Source organism: Phoca vitulina, unplaced genomic scaffold, assembly GCF_004348235.1.
Source record: "Phoca vitulina isolate PV1807 unplaced genomic scaffold, GSC_HSeal_1.0 scaffold7, whole genome shotgun sequence".
NCBI lineage: Eukaryota > Metazoa > Chordata > Mammalia > Carnivora > Phocidae > Phoca > Phoca vitulina.
In genome coordinates, this window is record NW_022589710.1 from 999307 (window position 1) to 1016052 (window position 16746).

At 45.7% G+C, this 16746-nt stretch overlaps 1 protein-coding gene across 3 annotated transcripts in view; it reads right to left on the reverse strand.

Moving 5' to 3' along the window:
• SLC7A8 (solute carrier family 7 member 8) overlaps window positions 1–16746 on the reverse strand; it is a 49328-nt gene that overhangs the window by 25252 nt on the left and 7330 nt on the right. For 2 of the 3 annotated variants that reach the window (XM_032404748.1, XM_032404747.1), the window contains exons 3-4: window positions 7994–8198; window positions 6937–7088 (exon numbers count right to left, since the gene is read on the reverse strand). The exons of the other annotated variant lie outside the window; for it this stretch is intronic. In XM_032404748.1, the coding sequence (XP_032260639.1) occupies window positions 6937–7088; window positions 7994–8198 (357 nt within the window). The remainder of the gene's footprint in view (window positions 1–6936; window positions 7089–7993; window positions 8199–16746) is intronic. 3 annotated transcript variants of the gene reach the window in all.

The window sequence follows — 16746 nt, forward strand, 5'->3', positions numbered from 1 at the left end:
GTTCTGTATCCTGTGTGACACGTAGAAGACACACAAGTAGACTCAGTAAATGCAGATTAAGGCTTAACTTCCTGCTGCTGCTGCAAATGAGAATGAGGGTTTTTTGTTTCATTGTTGTATCTCCGGTGCCCAAAACAGTATCTAGCACATCACAGGCACTTAATAAATGTTTGTTGGATGAACAAAGTGTTGAGATTCTCGTTTATATAATGCTTCCCAAGAGTCTCAACCCCTTTCTAAGTTGTATTACTCTAGAGCAGGCTTTGGAGCTGTAACCTGAGGTGGCCACCCTGAGGAAGACTTCCAACCAAAGACTTGTTAAGGGCTCCCCAGGGCTTTGCGGGGGCAGTGGAAGGCAGAAATGCAGAACACATTGTGACTGCTCATCGTAAATGCTAGACAGTTGAGATATTTCATTTTGATTTGTACTAGATAAACTAGATTGCTCTCTCTTAGTAGTCAATCACCATGTCCAGTTGATTCTACTCTGAAATCTTCCTTGTTTTTGTCACCTTGTAACTTCGTTTTTATTTCAGGCCAGGACTTCTCTGGCCCGCACAAATGCTTAGCCTGCTAACTCATCTCACTGCTTCAAGTGTCACAGTCTTTTTTTCACTCAAATGTGAACCTAATCATGTTACTCCTCTGCTCAAAATCCTTCCCGTGTCTTGGATGAAGCTTGCTCTCTCCTGCATGATATACGGGATCCTTCCAGATCCGGCTCCTGCTCACCTGTTCAGCCTCATCTCCTGTCACTCTCCTGGGCTTTCCACACAAAAGAACTTGCTTTTCTCCAACAGGTCATTTCTCTCTTGATGCCAGGTCTTGCTTGTGCCCTTGCCTCTACCCAGCTGTTCTATTTCTATTGGGAGCTACCTATTTACCTTGCAAGATTTAGCTCAATCTGGGAGCCTTCCCTAGCACTCCTCTCCCGACTTTGAAGCACCTTGCTCTGTGTTGCAAATACTTCTGTCATCACATTGTATTATAATTATTTGTTTGCACACCAATCTCTTCATTAGCCTTTAATCTCTTCCCAGACTCTGTATAAATAATGCCTTATCGCCACTCAATGTAGGAGCTCAATCTGGTGATTAACTGATAGATTTGCAGTTTCTTTCTTTTTTCCCTGGGAAGCCACTTACAAAATAACTTTAGTCTTTACGAATCATAAAAATGAAAAATGGGGTTTTAGTCAAATTGACTATTCAGTAAAAAATTAAGAGATTTTTCAATATGCAGTTGACCCTGGAACAACATATGGGTTTGAACTGACCAGGTCTACTTATATGTGGATTTTCTATGGTACAGTACTGTAAATGTATTTTCTCTTCCTTATGATTTTCTTTCTTTTTTTTTTTTTAAAGATTTTATTTATTTATGTATTAGAGAGCGAGAGAGAGAGAAACAGCATGAGAGGGGAGAGGGTCAGAGGGAGAAGCAGGCTCGCCGCTGAGCTGGGAGCCCGATGTGGGACTCCATCCCAGGACTCCAGGATCATGACCTGAGCCGAAGGCAGTCGCTTAACCAACTGAGCCACCCAGGCGCCCTCTTCCTTATGATTTTCTTAATAATATTTTTAGCTTACTTCATTGTAAGAATACGGTATATATAATGCATACAACATATAAAATATGTATCAATTGGCTGTTTATGTTATTGGTAAGGCTTCCAGTCAATAGTAGGCTAAGAGTAGTTAAGTTCTGGGGGAGTCAAAAGTTACACGTGAATTTTCAATTGTGCAGGGAGTCAGCGTCCCTAACCACCGCGTTGTTCAAGGGTCAACTGTATTTAGATTTTAAATGCTGGCTAGCTAGAAGATGTACAGAGAAGGAAGATGACTTGGATGTATGGGAATCAAATATAGGTCGCTGTGTTTGTCTGGACTCATATATATGAAGACTATGAGACACCCCAAGAACTCTGGGGGCTAAGGAGGGCAAGAAGGCACTGCTGCTCAGGCATCTGAGGCAACAGGTTTAGTGCATGGTGATAAATTTGGGGCTACAGAATGTGAAACCTCAAAGGAAAATGAACCAAGATTAAGGGACTTAGAAGTTAGGAAAGACTAGAAGCCTCTGATGTCAAGGGATTAATTTGTAAGAGACTTGCAAAACAACACACAGTTTATCGATCATAGCATCCTGCATCGAGGACCTGGGAACTTTCCATACAGGAATTGCAGAGCAACTCAGGCTTAAAAGTTATATATATACAGGAAAGTCCTTTCCCTTCTAAACTGCTCAAAGGAGAAGAAGAAAAAGAAGGAGGAGGAGAAAAAGAAGAAAAAGGAGGAGGAGAAATCTGAAGTCCTAAAAAAACAGCCTCTTAGGAATCTCAGTAGAAAGACAGAAAACAAGATAAGAAGCATTTTTTTTACTTGTGAAATGCATGTAGGGCACTCTTGTCCCCTCAGGGAGAGAAAGGAGAAGGAGCTTCTTCAGTACAGGCATTCAGGGAAAAGAGGATACTTGAACGAGAAGAAAAATATTCTACTTCAGATCCTGGACATGACCCCAGACCCCAAAGAGAGGAAGGAGGCCAGGAGCTGCCTGAGTGAAAGGTGACCCAGTCCCAAGGACAGGGAGACAAAAAGATCCTGAAGGAAAACCTAGAGTAAGGGAGCAAGAAGCACAAATGGGGGGCCCAGAACACCTGATGCTCCTTCAGTGTCACTGGGACCACTTTGTTTATAACTAGAAACTCAGGAAGTAGCCAAAAGATACAGCTAAATGATAAAACAGTAAGCTGCAGAAATAACCTATCCATATGATGTCTATCTGCCCAGACACACACATGGAGGGATGCACTTTATTTAGAACTGGAAGGATACCTATCCACTGTTAGCACGGCTACTGGGCAGGGGAGAGGGGTGAAGATAAGGGGAAGCTTTCACAGTCGGCTCATTTTATATATTACTTGAATCTCTTAACTAGAGAATATAGTCATTTATTTACAAAGTAGTAAAAAGGGAAAGAAAGAAAAGAGAAACACTCCAAGCACATCACAGAAGAAGGCACCAAAACCAAGTTTCAACACCTCCTATTCCCCTCTTTCCTAAGTCCGTCCTCCCACTAATATGCTTGTTCTGGAGAAGGGGGAAAGCTTTTCATTTAATTAAAATGTAAAATATTTTCTTTTTTTACTGCCTGGTGGCTAGGGATATTCTGCTGACTCAGCAGTGAATAATCAGCTTTGACCTACATAATAGAATAACTCAAAGTGGCAGCTGCAGTTGCATAAGCAGATCCAAATCTGCAGTTCCTTCTCCCTCCCCCAAGGCTCCTTGCAGGCAAGCCAGTTCCAGCAGGTTCTGTCCACCTCTCCACCCCCATCTGGCTGTCCCACCACCATTTTTCATCCAATGTATTCGATGTATTCTGGCCCCGCCACAGGACCAGACTTGACCTCATCTCCTCCCTCACACAGCCAATGCCAGGCAGGGGCTTTGCCACATGGCTCTCCCTGCTGGGCTCCCGGTCCTGTCCTCCAGCTCCCTCCATGACATACCAGTGACCTCTCCACAGAGGGTGGCCTTTCCCTCAAAAACTCTCATCCCACAGTGGGTCGAGCCTGTCCTCGGCATGCCAAAATGACACAGCAGAAAGCAGAGCTTCTGGTTTAAATACATTCAGAAGAGCCCAAGCTCAACACCGATTCTCTCAAAAATATAGCTGGACTGGGCCACTCTTGGCTCTCCTGCCTCAGAACACCAGGCTTATTTTCACACAGCCAGCTGGCCTGGCACCTGCTAAGAGGACAGGGTGGCTGGAAAAAAAGATAACAGCATTTAAGGAAAGTAGAACCCATCAAGCCTTCCTGACTGTTTGGTTCCTATTTCACAGGATACCTTTTTTTTTTTCTTTTTAAGATTTTATTTGTTTATCTGAGAGTGAGAGAGATAGAGCATGAGTTGGGGGGTGGGGTGGCAAGGAGGGGCAGAGGGAGAGGGAAAAGCAGGCTCCCCATTGAGCAGGGAGTCCAATGAGGGGCTCCATCCCAGGACCCTGGGATCATGACCTGAGCCGAAGGCAGACGCTTAACAGACTGAGCCACCCAGGCGCCTCTTCACTGTGATGATTTGAGGGGCCTTAAGAGATGATTTGAGGGGCCTGTGAAAGTAGGTTCCAAAAAGTATTCAACAAACCAGAAAACAGAACCTTTCTTTTTTTTTTTTTTAAGATTTTATTTATTTATTTGACAGCGAGAGACACAGCGAGAGAGGGAACACAAGCAGGAGGAGTGGGAGAGGGAGAAACAGGCTCCCCACGGAGCAGGGAGCCCAATGCGGGGCTCGATCCCAGGACCCTGGGACCATGACCTGAGCCGAAGGCAGACGCTTAATGATTGAGCCACCCAGGCGCCCCAAAACAGAACCTTTCTTTGCAGACTCGAAGGAGTTGGGAGTATTTGGTGAGAAAAGGTGAATGTGTGGCTATATCCGCACATACACCCCTGCAGGGAGAGGGGTCCTGGGCTCCACATGGCCTTCACATCTGGGAGGAAGGCGGTGGCACATGGGCTGAGGTGGGGAGCTGTTTTCCATTCCCCCCAAAAGGAATAAGGAGAAATAAGTTTGGGTTTAAGAAGATTTTTTTCCTTGCGAAGGTGAAAAAGTACTTGAATACCTATCTCAAGGACACTGAAAAATTCCTGTCTCTGGAGGACAAGATTAACCAATGTTAAGTTCGAGATAATCTTACAGTTCTACTTAGGAGGCAGAGGACAAACCAGATAAGCTCTATTGAATCTTGGATGGCAGGAATTGGGAGAGGAGAGGACTTTGTCATGTTGTCATCAGAGTTTCTAAATTCCTCCTTTGCTTGGTGCTAGGAGTGTCAAGGTGAGAGGTGGGCTGTGAAGGGGACAGCGAACAACCTACCTTCCTAGGAGACAGTCCTAATCTCCTGTCCTGAGGGGACATCTATGGGGCTATATTACTGTAGAGCATCTTTGCATAGGGGTCACCTACCCTTGGCAGGTTGGGGGAAGGCAAAGGAAGTTGTAGGTTCAGCGAACTCTACCCTATGGCCTGGTTTCTCTCCTTGGTGACCAGTCTTAGGGTACTCAATTTCTCATTGGAGAGTAAGGGTGGCCTCTTGTCTGAGACACTTCAGCAGTATCAGCAGGAAAAAGGAAGCCGAGTCTGCGTGCACGAGACCCTGAAATAGCAGTGGCCAGCACTTATGGTGTCCCCCTTCCCACCCCTATTAACCTGGCTTATGGCAGAAACAGCAACTCTTCCACATTCCCATGCCCATCCCCACACCCCTCCCTCCCAGCTCTGGATCCAGCTAGCAAGGAAGGACTGAGTGACTACTCTCAGTGACCACCCTCAGTGACTACATGACCCTGTGCTAAGCACATGTGTTGTCTCATGCAATCCTTGCAACCATGACCTCCTGTGCAGGCAGGATCACAACCCCCATCTCACAGTGGGGTGGGGTGTGGAACTTTGCCGAGCATGTGCCACAATTAGAAAGTTGTGCAGAGATACACCCTCAGGCAACCTGGTTCTGGAGCCCACAGTCCTTTGCCTCCAGGGCCATAACAGGCCTGACCAAGCACGAGGAATACAGCCCAAACAAGTATCGTGACCCCATAGTACCACCTGTCTGGATGGTAGGGGTCTATCCCAGAGCTGAATATCACTGCCAAAGAGGGCACACTTGCCAAGGAGACCACTCCTTGGATCCCAGCTGGCTGCCCTGTGAGAGACTTTGGGGTGGGCAAGTGAACCGTCCCTCCCTTTCCCACCAGCATGACAGAAGGAAAGTGTCAAGACCTAGGAAAGGGTATGGCCTGGATGGTCACTGCTCTCAGCTAAGTGTATGTGTGTTGAAAGGTATGGTAGGGCAGAGATCATCTTAACTCCAAAAGTGGAGCTTCTGAAAAAAATCCAAATATTTACTTTAGAAATTAGTTTTGTGGGGAGCGCCTGGAGGGCTCAGTCGGTTAAGTGTCCAACTCTTGATTTCGGCTCAGGTCATGATCTCAGGGTCCTGGGATCCAGCCCCTTGTCGGACTCCCCACTCAGCAGGGAGTCTGCTTGTCTCCCATTCCCTCTACCCCTCCCCCCACCAAAATAAAGAAATAAATCTAAAAAAAAAAAAAAAAGAAATTAGTTTTTGGTTAAAAGATATAAAATACCCTAATCCATTGCGATCCCTGAGAATTCCTAAAAATACGAGTTGCAGAACTTCTCTACAACAAATCTCTAACCTATTCCAGATCACAGACATCTTTCCCCCTTCTCTGAATTTTTACTGCAATTGAATCCTTACTACAGAGCCTATCTGTATAGCTTTTCTCCCCAGTTAGGCAGGAAACGTATCAAGGGGGTGGGGACCACAGACAATGCATTATATTCTCCCAACTCACAGCTTTACACTCTCCTCCCAAAGAGTTTTAAGATGTGAGCTTGCAGACTGAGGTAGAAGTGGATGAAGCCAGAAAAATCTTCCTGCGAGCAGCAGGGAGCCTCCAGCACAGTGTATGGTGTATGCACGGGCTGGAAAGAGAAGGAATCAGGAGACCTAGGCTCCACTCAGGGCCTGCCACCTTGGGTATGTCACTTGCCTGGCTCCTTTCCTTATCTGCTCTAGGAAAGTGATAATACTGGCCCTGCTTACCTCATGGATTTGTCACAAGGCTCAGATCAGATAGTATAGATGAAAGTGCTGTGTGTGATGTAACAAACCTTGCTGGTGAAAATCACTGTGCCTCTGAGCTACCTACATTTCTTCTTCTTCTTTTTTTTTAACACCAGCTAATTATTTAGAATCAGTTCCTCCAAAGCACCCATGTAGGGAAGTAATGGGGGAAAAAATAAAGGAGGGAAGGAAAGAAAGAGGGAGAGGCAGGAGAATGGGAGATGTGGGCCGCCAGGAAGGCCGAAAGAGGCCATCCTGAGAGCAAGGCCCAGATGGCACTTACATAAGCAGATGGCAGCCAGGAGTCGAAGGCCAGACTCTGGGGGGAAGCAGGTGGGGAAGAGCGGCTGCAGCACATAGTTGGAGAAGGTGAGGGCGATAACAGCCTGGTTGGTGGGGTAGATCACCAGCACCGCAATCCATAGCCTCAGGAACCTGAAGAGGGAACAGGACAGAACTTGACCCAAGACAGCTGTGGAGACCCCCACCCCCGCCAACATGCATGGCAGGGATTCACAAGTCATGGAGGGAAGCCTGGGCATGTCACTGGGCAGCATTAGGAGAGGTGGGTGGGCTAAAGGGGTGAGTTTCCTTTTTGTTTTCTGGGATGCTGAGGAGCTCAGCTCCTGTTCAACCAGACAGCCGGCCCTCCGCAATGACAATAAAGTGGTCTGATGATGAGGGGCAAAGTGTCTACTAGTATGAGCACACATCTTGGCATTCCTTCTCTCTCCCCTCTCCTTTTACCATCTCTTCTCTATGCTCTGAAACCCACCATCCAGCGGTGGAAAATAAAATTGGCAACCCTGGAATTCTGACAGCCAGGACATGCTTAGGGTGTGGCCGCTTAAGCAGCTGCCAGGCGTGGCACTTAGTGGGGCTGTGAGGGGGAAGTGCCCTCCACACCCTTGGCCCCTCCGTGAGGCTCAGCTCCTCAGTAGCAGGGCCACAGACGCTGAGGAAACTCAAGATCAGGGCCTGGCCCTGCAGGAAGGTATCATCCTTGGTCATGTGAGAAGAGGGTACCCTGTTTCTTAGGTGGTCACTCTAATTTGTCAGGATTTTTTTGTGATATGCTTTCCCTGAGAGTCTATGATTAGAGTTGTTGTACAGTTCTGTTTGCTGTCACCCACAGAATCTTGCCCACTGAGATCAACAGAGAGGTCAAAACTATAACCTGGTTCTTCTGCCACCCTCAGGAGAATCAAGGGGACACAGAGCTACACTAACAACCAAGACAGGGAGGCAAAAGAGGAATCCTATTCTCTAGCTCTCCTTGACACACTGGAAACCACTGGCCTTGGCTTCTAGATCACCCAGGCCTCCACAGATCCTCTTACCCAGCCAGTCCTCCAAAGATGTCCTTGACGTAGGAGTAATCACCTCCAGATTTGGGGATGGTGACCCCAAGCTCAGCATAGCACAGGGCTCCCACAGCTGTGATGAGACCAGTCACAATCCAGACAATGAGAGCGAGGCCCACAGACCCAGCGTTCTCCAGCACACCTTTCGGCGAGACGAAGATTCCAGAGCCAATGATGTTCCCTGCATGAGGCACCAAGGTTGCCGGGGGAGACAGTGGAGTCAGCACAATTGACAGGACCGGCATTCGCAGAAGTGGTCTCATCTCTGGTTTGATTCTAAAATGCCTTTGGAATGCGTAAATCACCTTCAGGCAGGTATGTCTAGTAATAATTTACATGTTTCCTTTAGTCCTCAGGATACCCCTACAGAGTCAGATATCATTTCTCCCATTTTACAGAAGAGGAAACTGAGTCTTAGTGATACCAAGTACATTGCTCAAGTCCACATGGTGGTAAGTGGTAGCTTGGGTACTGAACCTCAAGACCCTCTTACTGGGCTATACCATGGTCCACCTGAGGTAACAAAGGTCTTAAGACTAACTGGAAATGGCAGGACTGGAAAAGCAGGCTGTTCTCAGAGACAGTCTGCAGGGTAGAAAGCTTCAAAAGTGAGCCTAAGGGCAATATATTTTGGACAGATTGTGGTCATACCCCGTGACTGGGGATTTTCAAGACCTATGAGCATCGATAGTACTCCTGGAGGCTGGCTTTCACCCCAGACAGGACAGCCTCTCCCTTAGTGAGGAACATGAAATAACCCTATAAAAACACTCCTACAAAGTGGTTTGTAGAAGTGCAATATGTGCAAAGATTTAGCACTATATTCTTGCAAGGTCGTCCCCCTCCATTGGTTCATGTGACCCTCACAACAACCTTATGAAGTACAGGAAGAGGAGGAAGAACAGGTATTTATCTCTCTATTTTGCAGAGGCTAAGACACAGAGGGGTTAAGTGCCTTTTCCAAATTCCACGGCTACTGATGGGTAAAATTGGATCTAGAAGTTGATCTCCTGATGCTTAATCCGGCGCGCTTTCCACTAATCTATTTCTGCTTCCGTGTGCAAGAGGCTGGCTTTCTCCTGAGAGATGAGGCTGGCAGCAAGGACTGAATGGTTGGCTATTGGGGTGTGTCTGTTAGGCAGGGGAGGAGTAAGAGGGTGGGGGCAGCTCCTGATATGCTCCTTCCCAAGCTTTCCTCTACTTCTTATGATTCAAGGTGGTGATCAGGGTGCACTGCACAGGTGCTTTGAAAGCTCTCTCCTTAAGCCCCACCCAGCTGTTCTACTAAAAGTCTGAGGAAAGAAGCAGAGACTAAGTGGATCCAGGTAGAAATGCAGAACGGGAGTATGAAGCCAGCTTGGTTTGACAGTGTTCTGAGGACATCTCAAATTCCCACTGCCTCTCTTAAAGAGTCTGGAACCAGATCTGGGCTGAACAAGATGCAGAGTATAGGATTTTACACTCAACTTTCAAAAATGACTTTCAGATCTCAACCATAACTCAACCTCAATCCAGTCCTGAAACTTTCACTTCTAAATCAAAATTCATTTTTTAATCCCAGGCCATGCATCAGTTATTTCGGTCAAAGGGGACAAGAAGAGAATATTCACATTCTAAAAGCAATACATTTTATTCTTCTGGGATACAGAATAAGCTTTTCACACTAAAAAACTGCAGCGTGAGATGACGAATGGGAAAGGGAAGGGGTCTAGGCAGGTGGAAGAGCAGCAACCGTGAGATTGACATATAGAATCGGCAGCTGGATGCAGCTGGAAAGGAAGCATATCTGTCTCAAACTTGCCTTCCTTCTATGCAGATAGTCTATCCCAACAGAACTGGGCTGCCTACAGAGATGAAGCTAAAAGAAGAAACAATCCCTCATGTTCAACTTTGTGATCTAAACATCAGGCAAAGAGAGATAGAAAAATGAGATTCTGGGCCCCACCAGTTCTTAAAGGCTTTTCCTTTTCTTGTACATTTGTTTAAAGTCCTGTGATAGGAACAAGAGGATATCTTTCAGCCCCCCTCTCTCCTCCACCAGTCTCCATGTCTGCTTTGCATGAAGGCTGGGCTAGTGGAGACTAGGAGGCCTTCAGGTAGTGTGCCCGGTCTCAGGACACAGTTACCCTGGCAGGTGACCCTTAACCTGCCAAGCGAAATGTGCTGCTGTCCCCTGGAAGATACCAAGTGCCAGAAGCTGAGAACTGGAGACAGGGTTGCTAATAGTGCGAAAGGTGATAGTAAACTCCTTGTCTAGCTGGAATTTATCAGAAAAGTAATTTGCAGGGCATTTCAAAGGCAGCCATGAAGAGTAACACACCTAGATTATAAAACTAGTTCAAGGGGTTAGAAAAACAATCAGTACAGGAGAAAAACAAGGTTTGACTTTGGTCTGCAAGGTACTGAAAAGGGAGGTGGTGGGGGACCAGGTAGGTGTGTCTCAGAGCCAGGAATGGCTGTCACAGGGAGGAAGTAAGGGTGAATATTATTGAAGAGATCCTGTCTTCTCAGGAATGAAGTGTCAATGTTCCACTAAGGATTCTTGGAAAACAAATACTACAGTGGGGATCACAAAGCACTTATGTTCTCTAGCTTTTGTTCTGGCATTTCCAGAGTGTGTGTCCCTTTCCTCATTCCAGGTGGAGGCAGCTGCTGGAAGATGGGATGTGCAACACCAACAGCCATTTGCAGGTCTGATCACTTACTGCCTCCCCTTATTCTCGATATGTCCTTCCATAGAGCTGCTGGAGTGATGGTAAGGTTTGTAATAGGTTGACATTGGGACAAGAATCTTCATTTTATAAAAACTGGATTCTACCCTTCGCCCTACAATCTTAATTTTGACCAAACTCAAATTACAAAGATAAAAGCTAAAAAAAAAAAAAATGAATTATGCTAGCCAAAACAGAGTGCTAGAGAACAGGAAGGAGAGGAATGTGTCTCTCTGATTCTAGGAAGCCACTACCTAGAAAACCAGAATCAGATAACATTTCTTCCACTTTAGCGGCCTCTGGAGCTTCTGCAGGGGGAGGAATGTCACACGTAGCTGAAAGAACATTCACATTACAGTTACTCAAAAGTAATGCCTACTATCTACAATCTTAGTATGATTATTTGGTTAATATTTCTCTCTCCCACTGGACTATAAGATTCATGATAGCAGGGGCTCTATTGCTTCCCTTCACCTGTAAAGTGTCACACAGTAGACACTCCATAAATGTTTACTGAATGATGTCAGACATCCATCTAGAACTTATCTCCACAGAGCAATATATGTGTTTTTTTGGAACCTTAAATCCTGTGAAGTATATCAAGTATGTTTTGCAGGCAAATGAATAAAACAACCCACTTATTTCACTGCTGAAGAGTGATCTGGCTATTATTACCATCTCCAATTTTTTTTAAAGTTTTTTTATTTGAGAGAGAGAGAAAGTATGAGCGGGGGGCGGGGGAGGTGGGGGGAGGAGCGGAGGGATAAGCAGACTCCCCAGGGAGTGGGGAGCCCAACGTGGGGCTCCATCCCAGGACCCTGAGATCGTGACTTGAGCCAAAGTCAATCGCTTAACCAACTAAGCCACCCGGGTGCCCCTACCATCTCCAATTTATAGGGGAAGAAAATAGGGCACCTATTATTTCAATTTTCCAAATGGGAAAAAATGAGGGAGGTATTATTATCCCTATCTTATGGATGAAGAAACTGAGACACAGAGAGGTAGTTATTTGCCTAAACCACAGAGTAAGTTAGTAGTAACTGGATTAGAACCTAAATCTTCGGTCGTAGCCTCAAACTTTTCCCAGGGAATAGTCAGCTTTACTAAGATGATGCTTATTATGAGAAGATGCTTATTAAGGAACTGGAACACAGATCTGATTCCTTCCTTCCACCGTACCACCTTCAATGGTGATTTACAAAGTGTTCACATTTGTTACTTTATTTGATTCTCGGAAATACTTTCTTAGGTGCACAGGGCAGGTATTAACATTCCTATTTACCTTCACTAAGACTGAGTTTTAGAGAGGTGAGGAGACTTGACCAAAGTCACATATTGCATAGGCAGCAAGGCCTGGACTAGAGGCCAAGTCCTTGGACTCCTGGTCTGGGTTTTCTCCACTACTCCACATGGCCTCTCCTCTAGAAATTGCACAACAGGACTTTTACACTTGGACTCTGTCCAAATGAGGTTTTTCTGGAGTGGCTTTGAAAAAGGAGAAGTGGAAAAGGTCTTTTCTATCTTGACTATGAACCTTTCTTGAGAGGTTGGAAGAAAGTTGATTACTGTGGGGATGTTTTTCTCCATTGTTTTACTCTTAGACTCTGTCTATAAAACCATTCAAGAATGAGATGCCCATCCATCTGGTATAGCCAGGGTTTCAATCCTCCCTGTCATCAACTCCAATTAGTAAAATAATCATCTTATCACATAGATCTTTGGTAAAAAAGGAGTCCTAGGATGCCTGGACAATGAGGCCCAGCTTGGCTTCTTCTGTCAAAGAAAAGCCAAGCAAAGCACTCCATTAAAAAAGGGGCCAAGTTGTATCCATGGGCAAGTCTTCACTAGAAAAATGTTGGAATTAAGAAAATCCACGTTTGCCATGAGTAACTACTGACTTCCCCACTTGTGGGCCAATATCCATGTGACTCATATTAAGGCCTTACTCACATCCAGGCCTGTCCACACTAGAATGTTGTAGGCATCACAGAATTCCCTAGGGCATGGATTTACAGACTTCTAATGCCCAAAAGACCCTCAGATACAAAAAGTTTTGGCCTTCCTTAATAACTCATGTTAGTCTTAGAGTCTAGTCAGATCTCATCCTAGGGCTTGGAGGTTCTGTCCATTTCCATGATGTTTAGAGAAAGCCAAGGTGAACTTTCTTTCTTTTCTTTTCTTTTTTTTTTAGATTTTATTTATTTATTTGAGAGAGAGAGAGAGAAAGAGAGAGAGCAAGCACATGAGCCGGGGGCAGGGGGGGGTGCAGAGGGAGAGGGATAAACAGACTTCCCACTGACCAGGGAGCCTGACTCAGGACTCAATCCCAGGACCCCGGGATCATGACCTGAGCCGAAGGCAGATGCTTAACCAGCTGAGCCACCCATGTGCCCCTAAGGTGAACTTTCTTCATGCTTCTTCCTTAAAGTGTCTGAGAAGATCTCAGGATTTTCAGGACTGGGGGAAGCATGGAAGCAGGGTCTGGTATGTTGGGGGCTTTGATCCTCATGGCAAGAAGCTCACCATGCATCTTACCCTGTATACACTTTCCCATCAGGACCGTACAAATAGCTATATCAGAGTGACAGCAGGTTAAGACTCTGACACATGCCCTTTGGAGTTGCCATCCTGAGCAGAATAGAGATGTGGAAGGTGCTGCAGGACTCCATTGTTTTGGATTCCTTACTGAAAAGTGAAGAGGGCACTAGGCTCAGAGTTGAGCCATTGATTCCTTGCTTTGCCACCCACAAGCCATGTGACCTGAATTTTTCTGACAGTCCCTTCCTTCACCTGCTGAATGGAATAATTGTTCCAGCCCTGACGACCTCACAGAGTTGTTGTGGGGATCAAGGGAGGTCACATACATGTGGGAGCACTTTCTAATCTGTGAAATGCTAGCAAATATAAGGAATTGCTAGAATTTATAGCAGTAAGAATAGAGTCCAACTCTAGAAGAATCCAACGGGCTTGCTTTGGAGGCTTGGCTCCAAAATAGCACTGCAGAGCCAGGACCATGAAGCATTCTCTGAGTCATTTGTCTGCTTGTCTAGGTATAATTTTTAGATGCCGCAGGTGGGCAGCCAGCAGGTAATTGCATCTCAAAAACTATTTACTGAGCACCCACTCTGTACATGCTTGCTTTAAAAGGTAATTGGGAAGCACTTGTTCACACATGGACTTTTAATGAAATAGATGGAGCCAACCACCACCCACCAGCCCCTGAAAGGCAGGCATCCTGGCCTGAGGGGCTACAAGTGCTGAGTCCTCACATATGCCCATTAAAGATTCACATCTGGCTTCCAGCATCTCCCTGTCTTATTGGGGAACCAGGCACCAGCAGAGACAGGTTTTGTCTATCTCAGTGGTTCTCATCCAGGGGCAATTTTGTACTATTTCCCCCAGTCCCAGGGGACAGTTGGCAATGACTGGAGACAGTCTTGATTGACTGGGGGAGGGGGTACTCCTGGCATCTAGTGGAGGCCAGAGCTGCTGCTAAACATCCTTCCATACATGTGAGAGCCCCCCACAACAACGACGTATCTGGCCCATACGGTAACAGCACTGACATTGAGAAACACTGTTCTAACCTCAAGCCTCACTGTCATCATCTGGTTAATCCCTAAAGTCCCTTTTAGATTGGAATTTGGATGATTTTTTTAAAAGATTTTATTTATTTATTGGTGTGTGAGAGAGAGAGAGCGGACAAGCAGGGGGAACAGCAGGCAGGGGGAGATGCAGGCTCCCCACCAGGCAAGGAGCCTGATGTGGGACTCGATCCCAGGACCCTGGGATCATGACCTGAGCTGAAGGCAGACACTTAACTGACTGAACCACCCAGGCGCCCTGAGAATAACTCAGTTTTTAAAAGATTTGTTTAGGGACACCTGGGTGGCTCAGTTGGTTAACCATCTGCCTTTGGCTCAGGTCATGATCCCAGGGTCCTGGGATCGAGTCCTGCATCGGGCTCCCTGCTCAGTGGGGAGCCTGCTTCTCCCTCTGCTTGTAGCTCCCCCTGCTTGTGCTCTCTCTCTCTCTGACAAATAAATAAAATATTTAAACGATTTGTTTATTTTAGAGAGAGAGAGAGAGCACAAGCAAAAGGAGGGGCAGAGAGAGAAGAAGAGGGAGAGAATCTCAAGCAGACTGCGATGCGGGGCTCGATCCCACAACCCTAAGATCATGACCTGAGCTGAAATCAAGAGTTGGACGCTTAAGCAACTGAGCCACCCAGACACCCGGAGAATAACTCATTTTTAGGCTAAAAAAAATTTTATTGTGGCAAAAAACATATAACATTAAACTTACCATCTTAACCATTTTTAAGTACACAGTTCAGTAGCATTAAGTATATTCACATTGTCAAACATCTCCAATGGATGATTTGTTTTTAACTGCTATTATTCAACAAATACTTTCTAAGCACTTGCCACGTGCCAGGCTGAATACTCAAGGATGTGAAAATGACTAGACTCAGTCTCTGCCCTCAAGGAATTGTGTGAAGTGAGGACACGTAAGTGGACATAGAGCCGACAACAACAACTGTACTATATGACAAGATATCAAGAATGGAAAGGTCACTGGTGTGGGCCACTCACAGCTTCCTGGAAGAGAGGAAGTACAAGACGGATGCTGATGAGTAAGAAAACTCAAATCAGCAACTAGGGAGGGGAAAGCGCTGGCTGGTTGATAAATACGTCAGGCTTGGACTGGACTGGCCAGTTCTTCTCATCGGCCTGATCAGTCCAATCTAAATTTCTGAACCATTATTACTGAGTGTGTGTCAGGGAATTGGAGGTGGGAGGGAAGTGAGGGTGATGGAGGAGGAGGAGCTCAAGGAGAGAAAGAAACTAATATTTATTAAATATATACCAGGGGATACCAGCCTTATTTTAATACTCCATAAGAAACTTCCACTTACAGGTAAGTAAACTGATAATTAACTTGCTGCAAGTTACAAAGCTTATAAATAGGCAAGCAGTTTGCAAACCTAAGACTATCTCCAGAGCCCCTCCTCTTCTGCTACATTATCAATGACACACTGATACAAATCATGGAAAAATTCATTATATGCCCTCTACTCCAGCATCAGAGCCTGCTTAACAAAAGCCATCTTATCCCTAAGGCAACCTGACCTGCCTATATCAGCTGCTTACTAAGTATGCAGAATTGTACTCTAAAGAAACAGCTAAAGCATTTATGCATTTCATAGATCTACAAACAGGCACCTTTAAAATCTATTTACAGATGAGAAAAGTACATTGATAATTCTGCAGCAAGGGTACTCTCTCTGGGTAATCCATGTCACAACGTGAAGCAGTGTGAGGTTGCCTGGAACATCTTCTGGCATATTGTGAAACCCTCTCCCCAGAAGTGACGTCACTGCTCACGCTGAGGTTATTTAAAGTAGGGAGCAAACCAATGGGAATACTTGTGACTCTGACAAAGGGTGAGGGATGAGATGTAATCGATAAAGCTTTTCAGCTCAAACTTCATTCATTCTATAAATAAAAGAGCTTAATATAGGCCTGAGGGATACTTTTTGCTTCTTAGAAATAAAATTCACCAGTGCTCAGCACAGGACCTAGCATATAATGTGTTGCATAAGTGTTTGTTGAATGTTAAAATATGGACTAGTCTCAAATCCTGTGATCAGCAGCTCCTACCTCTGTCCCAAGTAGCAGCCTGCAGTTTGCCATTTCCAAATTTCCTGGGAGAAGGGACTTGGGGGGCCTCCTCTGTAGGCATGTTCTGGGAGGGGTGCAAGGCATAGTCTTTCTTGCTCTGTGCGCTCAGTCAGGAGTTAAAAATTGGAAGGGAACAGTTCCTAGTCCCCGGGCTCCTGAATGGTTGTTTTTGGTGGTTTGGAATATGTTATTGGATTAGTTGCTCATGCCTGCTTTTTTGACACCCCTGTATCACCCCAAACATTAACAACAACAAAACAAGAGCAACGGCAGAAATTCCTGAGGTATTTCTTTACAGGTAGCTGCGATGCTGGATTAACCCTCAGAGGAAAGC